At 34.1% G+C, this 15,357-nt stretch overlaps 1 protein-coding gene across 1 annotated transcript; it reads left to right on the top strand.

Annotated features, from left to right (window-relative positions):
- Positions 1-2,008: 2,008 nt before the first annotated feature.
- Positions 2,009-13,121, top strand: LOC132563677 (universal stress protein YxiE-like). The gene is made up of 4 exons (XM_060228416.1): positions 2,009-2,132; positions 8,395-8,484; positions 9,813-9,925; positions 10,794-13,121. The coding sequence occupies exons 1-4, from the start codon at positions 2,057-2,059 to the stop codon at positions 10,983-10,985; spliced, it is 471 nt and encodes a 156-aa protein (XP_060084399.1). The 5' UTR covers positions 2,009-2,056; the 3' UTR covers positions 10,986-13,121.
- The last annotated feature ends 2,236 nt before the right edge of the window (positions 13,122-15,357 follow it).

Genomic DNA, 15,357 nt, shown 5'->3' with positions numbered 1-15,357 from the left:
CACTTTAAACGTTACAATTAAAAACACAAGAATAAAATGCACATGTACAATACGAGGCTATCACAACACACAAGGTATTCAGATAGTATACAAAGACAAAAGCCAAGACGGACTAGCGGACAGCTGAGTACGCATAAGAGTACAAAAGGATAATGGAAAGATAATCCTAATTTGAATTCTGCCACACAATATCATTTTACAGGAGGTAATTGGCAGAAGATGCGTGATAAATAAGCAACACACATTACGCTTGAAATGTTGATCATAATAATAAACTTGGTTGTAAATATTTGCCTAGAAAACAAAGTTCTTTTCTATTACGTACCGTTAGTACATGTACAGGTTTAAACGACAATGGACGGCTCCAAAAGTATATTTTAATATATTTGTTACTTAAATTCATGTACAGAGGACAAGTTATTATAAAAAGGAACCCGTCTTCTACTAAATTCTGTACTGCGACTGATGAGAAGACAATTGAAATTTAGATATGTCAAATATAGATATCTGGAATCGGTTTTGCTTTAAAGTGCTTTAAAGTAAACGAGCTAACATATTCATTCCATAATTGAATGAAATTATCGACAAGGCGTCGTTTGAAAAAAAATATATATATAAACACTTTTTCGTTAACAACCTGGCACCGCCACTTAGTTTCTGTGATTATATTCAATTCTATCTTCATACACTGACTTCAATAAACAACTTAGATAATTTCAACCAATATCTTATCCCTCTGCAATTCCGAGTGATATGCAGAGGAAAACGACCTAGTTCAGAATATTACATAAAAGAAGGTATGCTCTTGCAAACATGCAAGATTATTTTTTTCTTTAAAAAGTCGGTATGTGCTCTATCTAACTGATCACCAGATTACACAACCAAAATTAAGAACAGATGAAACAAATACATTCAACATTTAATGCTAGATTATTACCAAATATGGTATGAGTATTATGTGAAGAGAAATCCTTTTTATAAACGGTTGGTATCGGTCCCCTGGGCCAGAGAAACTGGCCCAATCAAGGTAGGCAGAGTAAATTCTTTAAAGTACTACTCCTTCTGAAGAAATGATTTGATGCTCCCAAATTGTTGGGTGAAGGGGAATCAATGTCGAATAAATGATGGGTCTCTCCCTTGTGGTCCTGAAGGATGGGGTGCTATAGGGGAAATAGAGAAAAAATTTAAACATCTTACTCCTCTTTTAGGAATACTTTAATTTCTCCAAAATTTTGATCTGAAGAATTTTTAGTGAGGGGGTATCAATTTTGTATAAATGGTTTGTCTTAACCCCGGATACCAGATGGACGGGGCCTAAGAGGGAAAGTGGTGCAAATTCTTGAAAATCCTACTCCTCCTGTAAGAATGAATGGATTTTGCCCACCTTTGGTCCGAAGCATGATTGGGTGAAGGGGAATCAATGTTGTAAAAACAGTGCATCTTTGCTCCCTAGGGCAGAAGGGGCATGACCCAATATGGAAAATATAACAAATTCTTTAAAATTCTTCTTCTGTGGGAATGGTAAGATTATGCCTCAACTTGGTCTGTAACATGATTGGTTCTGCTGACCCCCTGGGACAGAAGGTTAGCGCACAATGAAAAAACATGGGTATATTATATGCTGTGCGGTTGAACATTTAGAATTCCGATCATCTTCCTTCAGTTTCCCACTTTTTTCATGAGTCTCCGTGTAAATCTTTCTTTTGTCAATTTCTTGTCTTAGTTTTATTGACTTTGAGTTTGGGTCAATTATGTTGAGTGTTGTTTTTTCATGATTTAAATAAAACAATTTCAGCTAAGTAAAGCCATGTAAGCGATACAAGGACCTATGGACCTCTTGTTAATAAATATGGTCGTTAGCAGTATTCCACACATATATACATCTCTTTCTATCTAAATTACCAATAAATAACTTTGCCATTGGATGCAATATGTTTTCGTATTTTCCGGATTCCACATCCGTGCTCTTCCGGTTTTATTTATAACGTCCTTACGAACAGTGAATAAGGCTGACCTTGTGTGATAGTTAGGCCCAGTTTGAAATATTCTCCCAACCATGGAACAGAAAGCCGCTGGAAGGAAAATCCTTATAGCTGTTGACAGCAGCGAACATTCCAATCGGGCATTTGATTGTAAGTAGACTATATAAAATTTAACTATGTCTCTGCATGGTGTTCGATCATTTTGCGTATAATCGTAGAAACCATTAAAAATGTGGAAGTGCCGTAAGCCTACTCTTTACACTTTTATTTGGCATGGCTTGATTATTCGAAAAGGCACCAAAATAAATTATCTCTCAATATTAGCTTAAATTTCTGTGTATATTTAGCGTCAGTTTTCCCTTTGTGATAACGGCAACCAAGCTTGCTGACGGGAGTGGTTCATGCTAAAGTGGGCGGGGCGTTCGAGGAGGTACGAACATACTTGGTTGTGACTCGAGTAAAGCAGATATTATATACTTTATGTGCAGATATTGCTCTTAAATGGACAGAATTAATCGTAATTTGACAGTTTGATATTCATATTTCCCCTTTAGATGAAAAATAGGACAATTTTGTAAATTAATTTTTAAGTTTACTAGATTTAGTGATAATTAACTTAGTATCCTCCATTATACATAATTTATACTTCTTACTGTTAGTGTGTCTAGGGTTAACAATTTTTCTTTGGGACATTCGAATGTTAAAGGAAAAGAAAATGAAATCTTTGCTGAAAATTATTGTCTCTGAACAGTGGGAGTCATGGAAACAACACGATAAAATTAAATAACGAAAAGCAGTAGATTATTCTGATCAGTGATGAACAAAACACTGCTGAATTCTTAACTGAAATTTCAGCATTTGCAAATTTACAATGTCTTGTTGATCATCTTGTTGAAAATGACATATTTTCATGTCTTTAGAACAATTTAGTGATACTGAAATGTTTCATTCATCCCAAAAATGATATCAGAAGTTAACAATTTCATAAGTAATATATTGAACTTTTAATATAAGATTTCTAAAAGTTGTTCCTTGACAAACACCAAATTAATTCACAAACCTGAAATGTTTTGACCTTGTTCAGTAATTCAAAGGTCTTCAGTGTGTTAAACTGTCTTTGATCAATGATAAACCTAAATGAACATTAGTTTAATATAGTGTGTATTTTATACGGATTACTAAGACATACTTGTATGTACACAAAATATGTAAATTAATTTTACTGTTAAGTAGCTGTAGACAAATATGTTAATTACATCTTGTGTGCATGTCATCCTTTCAGGTGCACTAAACATATATTAATCAGACGCAAGCATGTCTTACCTTGGAAAGAAAATCTCTAATGTGGATTTATTATGGAAATGGAAAAAAAATAGAAAGATAGAATAGGAGGGATTGATGAGAGCCTGGATCTCTAATTACTTAAGCTGAGTCAATATTACCTAAACTAAACTGTAGAATATTTGTCTTGTTATGATTCTTAAAGAAAGAGCTGGCTGGTTTGACACACCATAGTCTACTTGAGTGACCTTGAGAAATTGTAGGGAACTCTAATCTATTTTGGTGAAGGGCACAGTGAGCACTGCTCTACAGGTAGAACAGCTTTAAGTGACAGTGACCATAAATAACACAAAGTGATGACTTTTACTGTGTCAGAAATAGGTCGACAAGTACATTCAGATGTTATGTGTACTAGCATTTACTGTTTCATTCCAGTATTTATCCTCAAGTTCCTTGTGTGTGTGTGTGTGTGTGTGTGTGTGTGTGTGTGTGTGTGTGTGTGTGTGTGTGTGTGTGTGTGTGTGTGTAAAATATAGGTGTAAACTGCAAATTTTAATAAAACAAAACATTAACATCATTTCTGTTTATTCACTGAAGTGACCATAATATGAATCTCCTCAAATGTTGGCTAGACTGGAGTTTGTGAACAACTAGAGTGTAGGAATACATGAATAATGCCTTGCTCTTTACAGTACTCAAGTCTACTGGTTTTCCTTAAAACCAATCAATAATCCATCAATAATTTCTCCACAATTACAGAGAATTGATCAGAGTTGTTGATCCATAGACAATTGTAATAGTGTTTGTGTCTAATTTCAGACAAGATTGTAACGAAGGGAATCTGGATCTATAAACTGCAATCAGAAACAGATTTTTTTTGTAGAATGTTTTACTTTTTTATTCATTGATATTGCTGCTGTAGTTTTTTTTAAAGAGCTCACATGATACTATCATGAATTTGAAATGTTAGACCTCCATCTTTGATTTTTAAATGAAGAGCCTTGTTCTGTGTACTAGCTGGTGACCTATATAAACATCCAGAAATGATTAACCACTAGAGGTGTCTGGTAACTTGTCGACCTGTGAGAACTGACCTCACACATTGTCATACCTTAACATAGTATAGATTAGGATCTACACAATAGTCGCCTGGTAACTGGCCAGGTGATACTATTTTAGTAAACTGCTGTACAACAAGTAGAAAGCCTCTGCTACAACTAATCGCATCAACATAACAGGTGTTTGCAGCAACTGTTCATATACACTAAACAATGTGATTAGCACTTAATTAGGCCTGTATACTGTTTAGTATATATATTTGTGTTTTAAGAATTTATCAGACCAAATACTTTGTATATACTGTTATTGAATGTTGTGGTAGATTGAGGAAAAAAATTGAGCTCTATGTCTATAATGTATATAAATAATGAAGAAGCTTTTCAAGATACTTGTGTCAGCTATACTGGTTATCAACCTATACCCGTACAGTGTTGCCAATACATACTTTTCTTAGTAGGATCACAAACTTTTACATCAATTTTTCAAGAAAGAAAATGCATTTTTTGAAAATTTCTGGAAAATTGTCAAGCTTTGTTAAAATTGATTATCATTTCCCTAAACACTGGCAAGAATTGGTGGCTCAATGGCTTTATTTACTAGTACTAGGGTAAAATAGGCATGCACAATTTCTGTATAAAAAAAATATGTGCCAAAGAAATTGAAATTAAAGTTTCTTTTTGCACATGTAGTGAAAGACTGAGCCAGCACCATGTCTGAGTACTTAATCACATATAATGGTTTTTGATTCCTAGGATATGTATTGCAAAAATGTATAGAGCCCCATGCATGTGCGCAATGCAGTGAAGGAGGTGGTGGAGCTCCACACCTACCACTGGAGTAGGTTTGATTCTGTGGCTGTGATACAGACATACTATTGTGGTATTAGAAGAGCCTGAAAAATAGTTGTTTGGAAGGAGATCAATAGCGTGTAATGGAACTTTGTCACTCGTCAGTTGTTGCTCACTGTTAGAGGAAAACTAGTAACATACAATGTTCTGAAGGGGCACACTTTACTGGTGTACTAACGCAACATAACATCAATAAAAGTAAAAAGCCCACAGTGACTGTGTACTTAATGTCACTGTATGTGGGCAGGAGAAGATAGGAAATCCCACAGGGGAAATACTATTAGCCATAGTTTCTATGGGTTTGTTCCATTTACACATGACCAGGTTACAGACAAAATTGTCGAAGTAACAGAGACCCCTTATTACAGGAAAGAGATCCTCCTGGCCATATAGCTGTACAGAATGAGAGAAACCTCTGAAGAGGTTACTGAGAGATAAATGACCATGTTGAGATATATACACTTCAGTGACCTGTACAAGATATACCTGTCCAGGCTGAGATATATCCAGGCCAATGACCAACAAGAAATTTACCATAATATTTACCATATACCTGATGTTATTACTGGTTCATTCTCTGACTCATACAGGCACACTTCATAAAGAAATGTATTTATTTGCCAGAAACAGTTTGAAGAAGTATAGATAATAGGCCTAATTGATCTACATGTTGTCTACAGGCATATAATGGATGCTTACAGAACAAGACAATTTTAAGACATATTGAATTCACATGCTAATGACAGTTGGTATCAGTCATGTGCCAGCAATAATACCAATGATTCAGGTACAGTTTGATTATTTCAAATCAGATCTTAAGTTAATGTAAAAGATTCTAAAAATAGAATGATGAATCACATATTGTTTTGCAGAATTAAATTAAAGTCAAGGTGCTACAGCTTGTATGAATTGTACCTAATACATTATGTATTTACAGTATGTATAAATTACCATATTTGATATTGTAAGTGTCCAGAGAATAAGGATGTTATTTAATCAGAACAATCTGAGAGTAAATGTTCAGACCTTTATCCAGGGACTCTGTGGGGTCGAATGTGGGCCATGTTCCCAATTCCTTTTATTGAATGGTCGACTGGCACAGTAGTAATACATTCACTTTTTAATTATACATCCTGGATTTGATATCTGGAGCGAATATGAAAAAGTATGATGTCACCTGACCCGGCCCACCTCATCAGTTTTCAATGGTTACTCCAGTTTTCTATCACAGTAAGACCCCTTGTATGTTTCCATCCTGACTAAGGAGAGCGATTAACTAGTACATTGTATAAGCTGATAACTTCTTGTTGTAAAATAAGTTTTTTAAAAATTGACTTGAAACAATCACCTACATCAATTACGGTATACAAATACATGTATATATTACCAGTGACTCTTAGAACAAAGAGAAGTTTCTGCATGCATTTTGTGGAGACATAAAACTGATATATAAAAAAAATAGTCATTGAAGACATTGTTGTTTTCAGCCATAGTTCTGGTGGGAACTGAATATTGAATGTTTTTAGGTCATAAGCAATGATTTCACTTTGTTTTTGTGGCATAGATGTGTCGTATTTATCTCAGAAAACTAGAGTTTGTAACAGGTGCCCCTATAGGTGTGGTGCACTTATTGAGTCAGCTATGTACATGTAGTTATTAAATGGATGACTAAGAATTGCTTGTTAAATATTCTATTTCTTTGTGCAATATGAAGCTGGACATGTTTGATGCTCTTTAGTTTGTCAGTGGGTTTGGGATACCTTGGAGTGGTGTGACATCAGTTGCAGTAACAGATTAGTAAAAACCCATTTTATGCTTCCTTTGATATATGATTTATAACAATCTTGTAAAACATTGCCTATTGTAAACTATACCAAAAGTTGCTTAGGATTTCGTGTCTTGTCATTCTTACATTGACCACATGCACAGTGAAGACAAAAATTAAATTGTAGGTAGTTAGAACCCTTCCGACTAATAGTTATTTAACCACCATATTTTTAAACCTTAAATAGCAAGTAATCTCCCTTTATACATTTCTAACAGCGAAACCGGATGTAGGATGAAAAATTAAAACATTTCTTAAATTTTACCTATTAATCGATTATGAAAAAATATTATCGATCACTGATTTTTTACACAACACTAATCATTGTTACCCTAGATTTATTGAATTTGAATTTGATCATGATTCTGTTCATATATTGATATTTTCTTGTTATTTTTACCTTATACTATATATAATGCCAGCCCTTTGTCAACTTTAATAGGAAACTAACCAGATGAAGACAATACTATCATGTAATGTTAATGTCACAAGTCTCTAATGATTATAGAAATATAAATACATTATTTGTATGTGTTGAGAGTGACCAAATTCTCTTCTCTTCCATTTCGTGTTTCCAGACTTCTGGTTTACAAAGAAGCCCTAGCTAGCTCTTGTCCATCACAGATGCTAATGGATGAGAGACTCTTTGTTATTTGTCTTGAGTAATTTTCTGTTGAGCAGTAATTGGGTTGTAGAGTTGCCCAAAGAGCCTCAAGACCTAAAGGTGATTGAGGCCACCTGTAAAAATGTACATACCACATCGATACTTGGCACTGGTATAACTTGACTATCCTTGACCCTACACAGCATGTGTTTCTAATTTTTTTTTTTTACCTTTATGTATGAATTCTTTTGGAATTCTTATGATCACACATCAAATTAATAGTATACATGTAAAAAATATTATACTGTTTCCTCATTGATAGGATGATTTGCAAGAGCAAGGCAAGTTTAAGTAAAAAAAAGAGGAGGGAGAAGGGTGGTGTTTGGACGGCTTCAGAGACTAACAAAAAAGTACATCTGTAGATAAATACTTTTAATACATGTACTATTAAGTTAATAAACAGCTATATCTATTTGATATGATACAGCAACAGTGGGTTAATACATATTTATGTTTACAGCAACACTTTAACATGATGTGCAATTATTATAGAAGAGTCACGGAATATGGAATGATTTATATTAGCACAGAATATGCAATGATTGAAATAATTGTGGAATAAGATTTAACAAATTTTTGATTTACACCTGAACTAAAGACTCATTTAATGAAAAGTCTATCTAGATAGATTTATTCCTAATTCTTGCAGATTAATGACAGTTGAAACAATGCTCTTTAGATTTAGCAGTACGCTTCAGTGATTGTTGTTGATATGTGGCTGTGTTTTCGTTTCAGGGTACCTGAAAAATATTCATCAAGAAGGAGATCATGTATATGTGGTAACTGTGGTTGAACTAGTTCAAAAGATTAATACTGGATTACTTCGTAAGTCTGATGAAAATTAAATTTACAATGATTGTGAGGGACAAGTTCTAATACTATAACTAATACAAGACTGTGTACCATTAATTGCATATCGAGGTGAATGGAGGGCTATCTGTTTTAAGTTATGATTCACAATGAAGTCAACTTTTGATTTTCAACTTTTTCAAAATTAAAGAAAAAACTTCATTTAAGAGCCATATTCCATAATGTTTTTGAAGTAGGATTTTTGATATTTGAATCACCATTTTTCATACAACATAGATTCTTTTTGCCCCTTGAAAAGAGGCCTTCAGTGTCCATAGGCTGAAGGGATTATCAAGATACTCAAACTTACACCATAATTTTAGTTCTTATTCTATAAGCAAATTTAGACTCATGCCCTGACCAGGCTTCAAACTCACAATCTACAACACCAAATTGCCTAGCCAAGAAATTCAAGACTGCCTAACCACGTGACTCCCAAAAAAAGGCGAGACAGAACAAAAATGGAAACATTTAAAAATCCCAAATCATCACTTCTTTTCTACAGTCAGTGTAAAGTGGCTTTTATCTGGAGTTAGGAGCCAGTCTGGCTGATATCAAAGTCTGAATGATAACACATAGTAAAGTGTATATATCATGCTGCTTGTTTGACAATTCATATTGCATTTAAAAAAAAGAAATCATATTTTAAAATTTTATTTGTGATCCGTCAATAATGATACTACACTAACCTCACAACTAGGTGTTATAGGTGTACATTTTAATAAAGACAGATTATCAAGGTTTTATTTGAAGAAGAAGATTGAAATCAGTAAAAAGATATTAAAATTACAAGTATTAAAAGTAGTTACCAATGGAGTAATATTCCATTTTGGATGGATATCTAGAAATAAACATCTCTCTCTATCTCAAAGTCAGTAGGACTGTCAGAAAACTTTAAGTTTTTGGAATAATTGATTTAAGTGAATTTGAATGTTAAGTGTGAAGTTTGGCAAGGACTGATGTAATACTTTGAGCTAAATGAGGTCCTCAAGTTGTATGAGTTCGAGGTAGCAAGGTTCAAATGTATATAAAGAATGCATGTTAATTACCTACCATACATAATGAATATGCATAATACTTAGTATTCCACTTTTTACAAGGATACTGAAAAACTACTATTTTGTACACTGGTGTTTATTAATGTTTTCATAACAGCTACCCCCACCCAACTTAGCACAATGAAAAGCCTGTGTTAAAGATACCCAGAGACAATGAACTCCAAAACTGATAGAATTCAATATAAAAAGATCAGGGAATGTGAGGTTGAGGTATATCTACACAACTTTGATTTTATTTGTAAACAGCTGGGAACTACTCTGTGGAGAGGATTACGGAAATAGCAGAGCAAGCAAAGGCTGAAAGTACCCGTATTGAAACGATGTTGGCAGGCTATGTTGATCTTCTCCGCCCTAAAAGGGTAAGTTCAGATTGCTAGATCTTGTAGGATTGGTTGCTGGTACTGTCAGATTTGGTATGTTATTGCCAAACATCTGTGGTGTACAAACTGGGGGGGGGGGGGGGGGGGGGGGACTGAATTAGCATCAGTTTAGAAAATTTAAAGAACGGCGATATAAATAGGTATCTTATTAGCAAGTCTGGAATGTCATTTGTATAAATACAGGAAATACAAAAGTTGGTCCCTTATTGTCCACACCCCATCCCCACCCTCCAGTCCCCTACAGAGATGGGTGTAGGGGGGGGGGGAGACTGTCTGTATGGCTGTGATAAAATTGTGTACCAGATATTCCTTGAACACGTCGACAGATTAAATTCACATTCACACTATAACATTACCCCCACCAATGTCTACACATGGTTATAAAAGGTGTTTGGTGGTCTTAAGACAAGGTTAAAAAGGGCAAAGGTCACCCATGAACATTTCACACCATCAATTTACCCCACCATTTACGACATACCATCATGCATGATTCGTTTGATGTACATCAAAGTATCAAATGTCTTTCAGTTCAGTCCAAAAATTAAAAGGGCATAACCTTTTAGCAAGGGAAAAAAACATTGGAAATTTCAGAAAGATCTATGTAGTATTTCTGAGCTATTACCTGTAACATTATTGTTGTCAAAATCAAAGATCACCACCTGTCAGCTATTTTGATTTTCTGATCAGTCCCAAAATGAGTGTAGTGTGAAATGTTTAGCGCCATATTCTGATAATGTATAGTAGGCATGGTGATGTCATGTCATTGTCATCAATATTTTATAGCAACGCTCTGTTTTTAACATGATTTGAATGATACCAGTTATAATTACACAAATTTCTTCTTTAGATTGCCTGTGAGGCAAGGCAGATTAATGAGAGTCATGTTGGAGATTCCATTTGTAAATTTGCTGAGGAGAATGGAGCATCAATGATAGTTATGGGGACCAGAGGCCAGGGAAAACTTCGGAGGACAATGCTTGGCAGTGTTAGCGACTTTATTGTCCACCACTCCAAAATTCCATGCGTCATTATCCATTAGCTGAAGTTGGATATACTTCCTGATGTTGTTAATAATCATGTGATCTTGGTGTGGGTCTCCATTTTGATCAAATTGATTGCACACAATTCATATCTAGTTTTGCTGACATAATATTTCAGCCTTTTTTCTGGTACAGTTGTTTACACATGCATCACCTTTAACATTTTTACTATCTATGTAATGTTTATGGCTTTTTTATTACAATGTAATACTATAACAAATTTCTCTTGCTGAAATTTTTTATTTAGGCAAGAGGTCGTTAAACTAATGCCCTCAAAATTCACATGATTATTTCCAGCTGTTGCAAACCAATAGTTTAGAAAGGTCTTTATATGGCCCAAATAGATATGCACCCAGAATTTTTATATTGACATATACACAGTTAATTGGGAAAAGATGAACACCTTGAATCAAATATTGGGTAAAAGTTAATAGACCCTTTGATTTTCTTTTTTGTTCTTATTTTTGTTTTATTTTGTATGGGTGTTAACATAATTCTGCAATTTTTTTCAAATTACGCAACACCAGACCATGCATTAACTGTACTTATTTGATAACTTAGGTATCAAGGTATATGAATATCCCTGGTTTTTGGGATAGGACATCTAGCTTACATTGGAATATCCCTGGTTTTTGGGATAGGACATCTAGCTTTCATTGGAATATCCCTGGTTTTTGGGATAGGACATCTAGCTTACATTGGAATATCCCTGGTTTTTGGGGATAGGACATCTAGCTTACATTGGAATATCTCTGGTTTTTGGGATAGGACATCTAGCTTACATTGGAATATCCCTGGTTTTTGGGATAGGACATCTAGCTTACATTGGAATATCCCTGGTTTTTGGGATAGGACATCTAGCTTACATTGGAGTATCCCTGGTTTTTGGGATAGAACATGTAGTCTGTAAGAAGATAAACGTCTTGTAATGGAAACACTAACTTTATATCACCATTATCTAGTGTAATACATATTTTGTAACCTTATTGTAAACTAAGAAATACTGTTTTGTGAAAATGGAAAAAAAGGAAATGGTTTAAATTTGAGACTTTAGAAAATTTGATTCAAGTCTGAATGAAAATATAACTTGCTGGATTTCTTATGCTTGAAATTGTGTTCTATTTACTTAAATACATAATGTCTTTGTGCAATGATAAGATCTTGTAAAACAGTAGTCTCCAAAAAATCCATAAAGAACCGGTGGTTTGTTTCTGTAATGCTATTGTATATCAGATTTCTCTATCAGTTCAATTCTAGCATAATAAAATCATTCCTAGAGTGAAATAAGAATTATGACCAGTACAAATGACCTTAACTCTTATGAAAGTGCTGTTTTGTTAGTCACTGAATTTGCATTTATATACGCAATAGTTTAACACACGCAATGTTAATACCTTACCAATTGTTGGCTGTCCCTGCAGTTTGCTTGATGCAACTCAAGCAGGTGATTTTGTTGTTCAATATACAGATATACACTCATTACTTTTAGTATATTCTGTGGTGTTATAAATACTGCTTAATATTTTAGTTATAATTAGCAATTGTCTTAGTTAACTGTTAGTTTTAAATGTATTATTACTAATTTGTAGCTTTATGTTTATATATAAGCAGATACCTCTTTGCCATCTTTTAACATTCCACGAGTGTTCTCTTTTGGGACTAGTCAGTGAGTGGAATGATACGTTCTATTAGGTGGGGCATATTCTGTTTACATGCATGCCACATGGTGGAGGGTTTTAGTTCTCAGTAAGCATTGAATTATTTAGTTATCCATTGAGTAGCCTTGCGTTACGGATTGAATGCAGACTGCTGCTTATTTGGGAACATGGTTTTCAACACATATTTAATATGGAATTGTCACAGTTGTAAAACTACATGTGATAAAGAATTTTCATTGTGGTAATTGAATTTGGTACCGATTGTTATGTAATTCCTTAATGTACAGGTGTATTAGAAAACAATAACCAATCATTTGACTAAAAGCTCTTTCAAGATAAAATTTCTAATCATGGAACGAAATGAAGATATGTTTTAGATTAGTCCTTCAAATAGAGTCAGTATGTTAAAAGTAGCTTGCTATGCATTTATAAGATTTTTTTTGTCTTTTTTGTAATAAAGATTCTGAGAAGTAGTAATTGATTTGTTTTTTTCTTGTTTTTTCTTGTGTTTTCTGTCAAGTTTTGGTGAGTTGAATGTGCATACTTTTCAATGAATACCTATTATAAATGCATTTTATTTGATATATACATGTGGAAGCTCCCGACCATTATCAGTTTGTTCTTCTCAGAAAAGCTGGAAAACAAACAGGTCTTTGCTGACATGACATCCTTGGACACTTTACCCTAAATACTCTGGATGGCATGGGAGGGTCCTCTCCCATATTATTCACCGAGGTAGCCACCAGCTACTTCCAAGAAATTTTACCTAAAAAATGGCCCAAGGTATTTACGGAGCAATAAACCCTGCAAATAAACATACAACTCCATATTCATACATGTATATTCCTGTTCTTGCCAACATTTCCCATGTTGCAGATTTGCAGGAATCCCATTTGTTTTATATCATCCATGTGCTCAAGGTCACTAAACCTGAAATCTGGCGAAAGGCATCTTGTTCTATGCTTGACTTGTGATTGCAGATTCATTATTCCTAGCGTGCACCATGCCATCCTCACACTTTGGAAAATATCAAGAGTGCTCTCCAAGGGCAAATTTACCATCTAACTACATGTACCATTCTCCGTTTAAACATAGGCACAGTTACCAATACCTGAAAGAAACTTTTAAAACGCATAAATATCATCCCAAAAAAGTGACATTAGAAGCCAATTTTCTATTAATTCTGTTAAGGTCACTGAAGGTCAGTAATCAAATAACCAATAGTATTACTCCGAAACGGTCTCCATTTAGTTCAGTATACATAAACCTGCTAACCTACTAACATAATCAAAATAAGCATTCAAACTACTTTTACAATAATGTACATGTGTTTTAGGATACTGATGGACAGAAAATTAATGAACCTTCCACATAAGCATTTGTACTCATTTTATATCTGACCATACAGAAAAGGACTTACAGTGACCCATTTTGGTTTGACACAGCTAGTACACTGGAAGTATCTTACCATGCCAGATTTCAGATGCAAGCTCAGTCACTGGTTGATGAGTCTCTATTTTGGGTACACAAACTAGTACCTCTTCATGAACTGCATCTATACTATGTCTTACATTAGTAACTAGAGATTGTTGGCCAACAATTTGACGGTCTTTTTACCTTTACATAACTCACCTAAAGGTCAGTCATTTCCATAAACATGATAGCTAAGTGTTAAAGCAATTTATATATTACATATCTAGACTCTAGAATAAACATCTTCAGATTATCATCACCCTGTATTTCATAGCTACTGAAAAGAAGTCATTTAAAGATTTTAACAAAATTTACCCTTGTGCCCTTAAAAGTGTGTCAAGGTCATTCATATTATCAAAGCTGATAACCAAAAACTGGGACACCTTACATGTGAAATATCAAGGCTGTAAACCTCGTAAAACTTGAAGAAAAGTTTTTTTTTAAAAAGTTTGCTGCCCAAAATAGGAATTTTCAAAATTGACACCTATTGAGGACCTGAAGTGCAATTTTTCAGCCAAGGTATTATTAATACATGCAATAGCAATTGACTATACAGCATACTACTGAAAATAAATCACTGTGTGTCTCTGGGTTACTGAGAAAACACCATTTAAAGATTTTGACATAATTGGATACTGTAACCTTGAAAATTGGTCAAGGTCATTTATACTAGCACACTTGATTGCCAATGACTATAGCCTCCTACATATAAAATCTCTACACCTGAAATTTGAGAAGCTTTTCAAAGTGTAATGAAAGAGAATATAAATTTTTAATTTTGACCCCTATTGAGAACCGAAAGTTAAATTTTCAGACAAGATTTTATAAATACATTCAATAGCAATAGGGGAAACATTTCTCAGATCAATTAAGTGAAATATATGTAATTGATAAGGGTCTGAACAAGTTTTACCAAATTGTCAGAATTTTAAAAGATCAATGGAATTTCTTAAAATGGTATCCAACCTAAACCGTCAATGCTACATACATACTGAAGACAATAAATTCCACAGAACGACATTCTGCACTGATCTATTAAAAAAAAATGCCAACAGCGAGCTTTATAGGTCATCTGACCCAAAGGGTCAGGCTGATGTATAGCCATCTCGTTTCGTAACATCATCTTCCAGAGTGTAAAATTTCCATTCAAATGATTTCTTCTCAATAACATAATGGCCTAGGGTAATGATATTGGGCCTGCAGCATGATGGAATGAAGGGCTACCAAGTGTATTAAAATA

This window comes from Ylistrum balloti, unplaced genomic scaffold, assembly GCF_031769215.1.
Source record: "Ylistrum balloti isolate Yb309-2 unplaced genomic scaffold, AGI_CSIRO_Ybal_v1 Utg371816, whole genome shotgun sequence".
In the NCBI taxonomy this organism is placed as follows: Eukaryota; Metazoa; Mollusca; class Bivalvia; order Pectinida; family Pectinidae; genus Ylistrum; species Ylistrum balloti.
The sequence above is the reverse complement of the archived record's forward strand: the minus strand, read 5'-3'. Positions and strand labels throughout refer to the sequence as shown.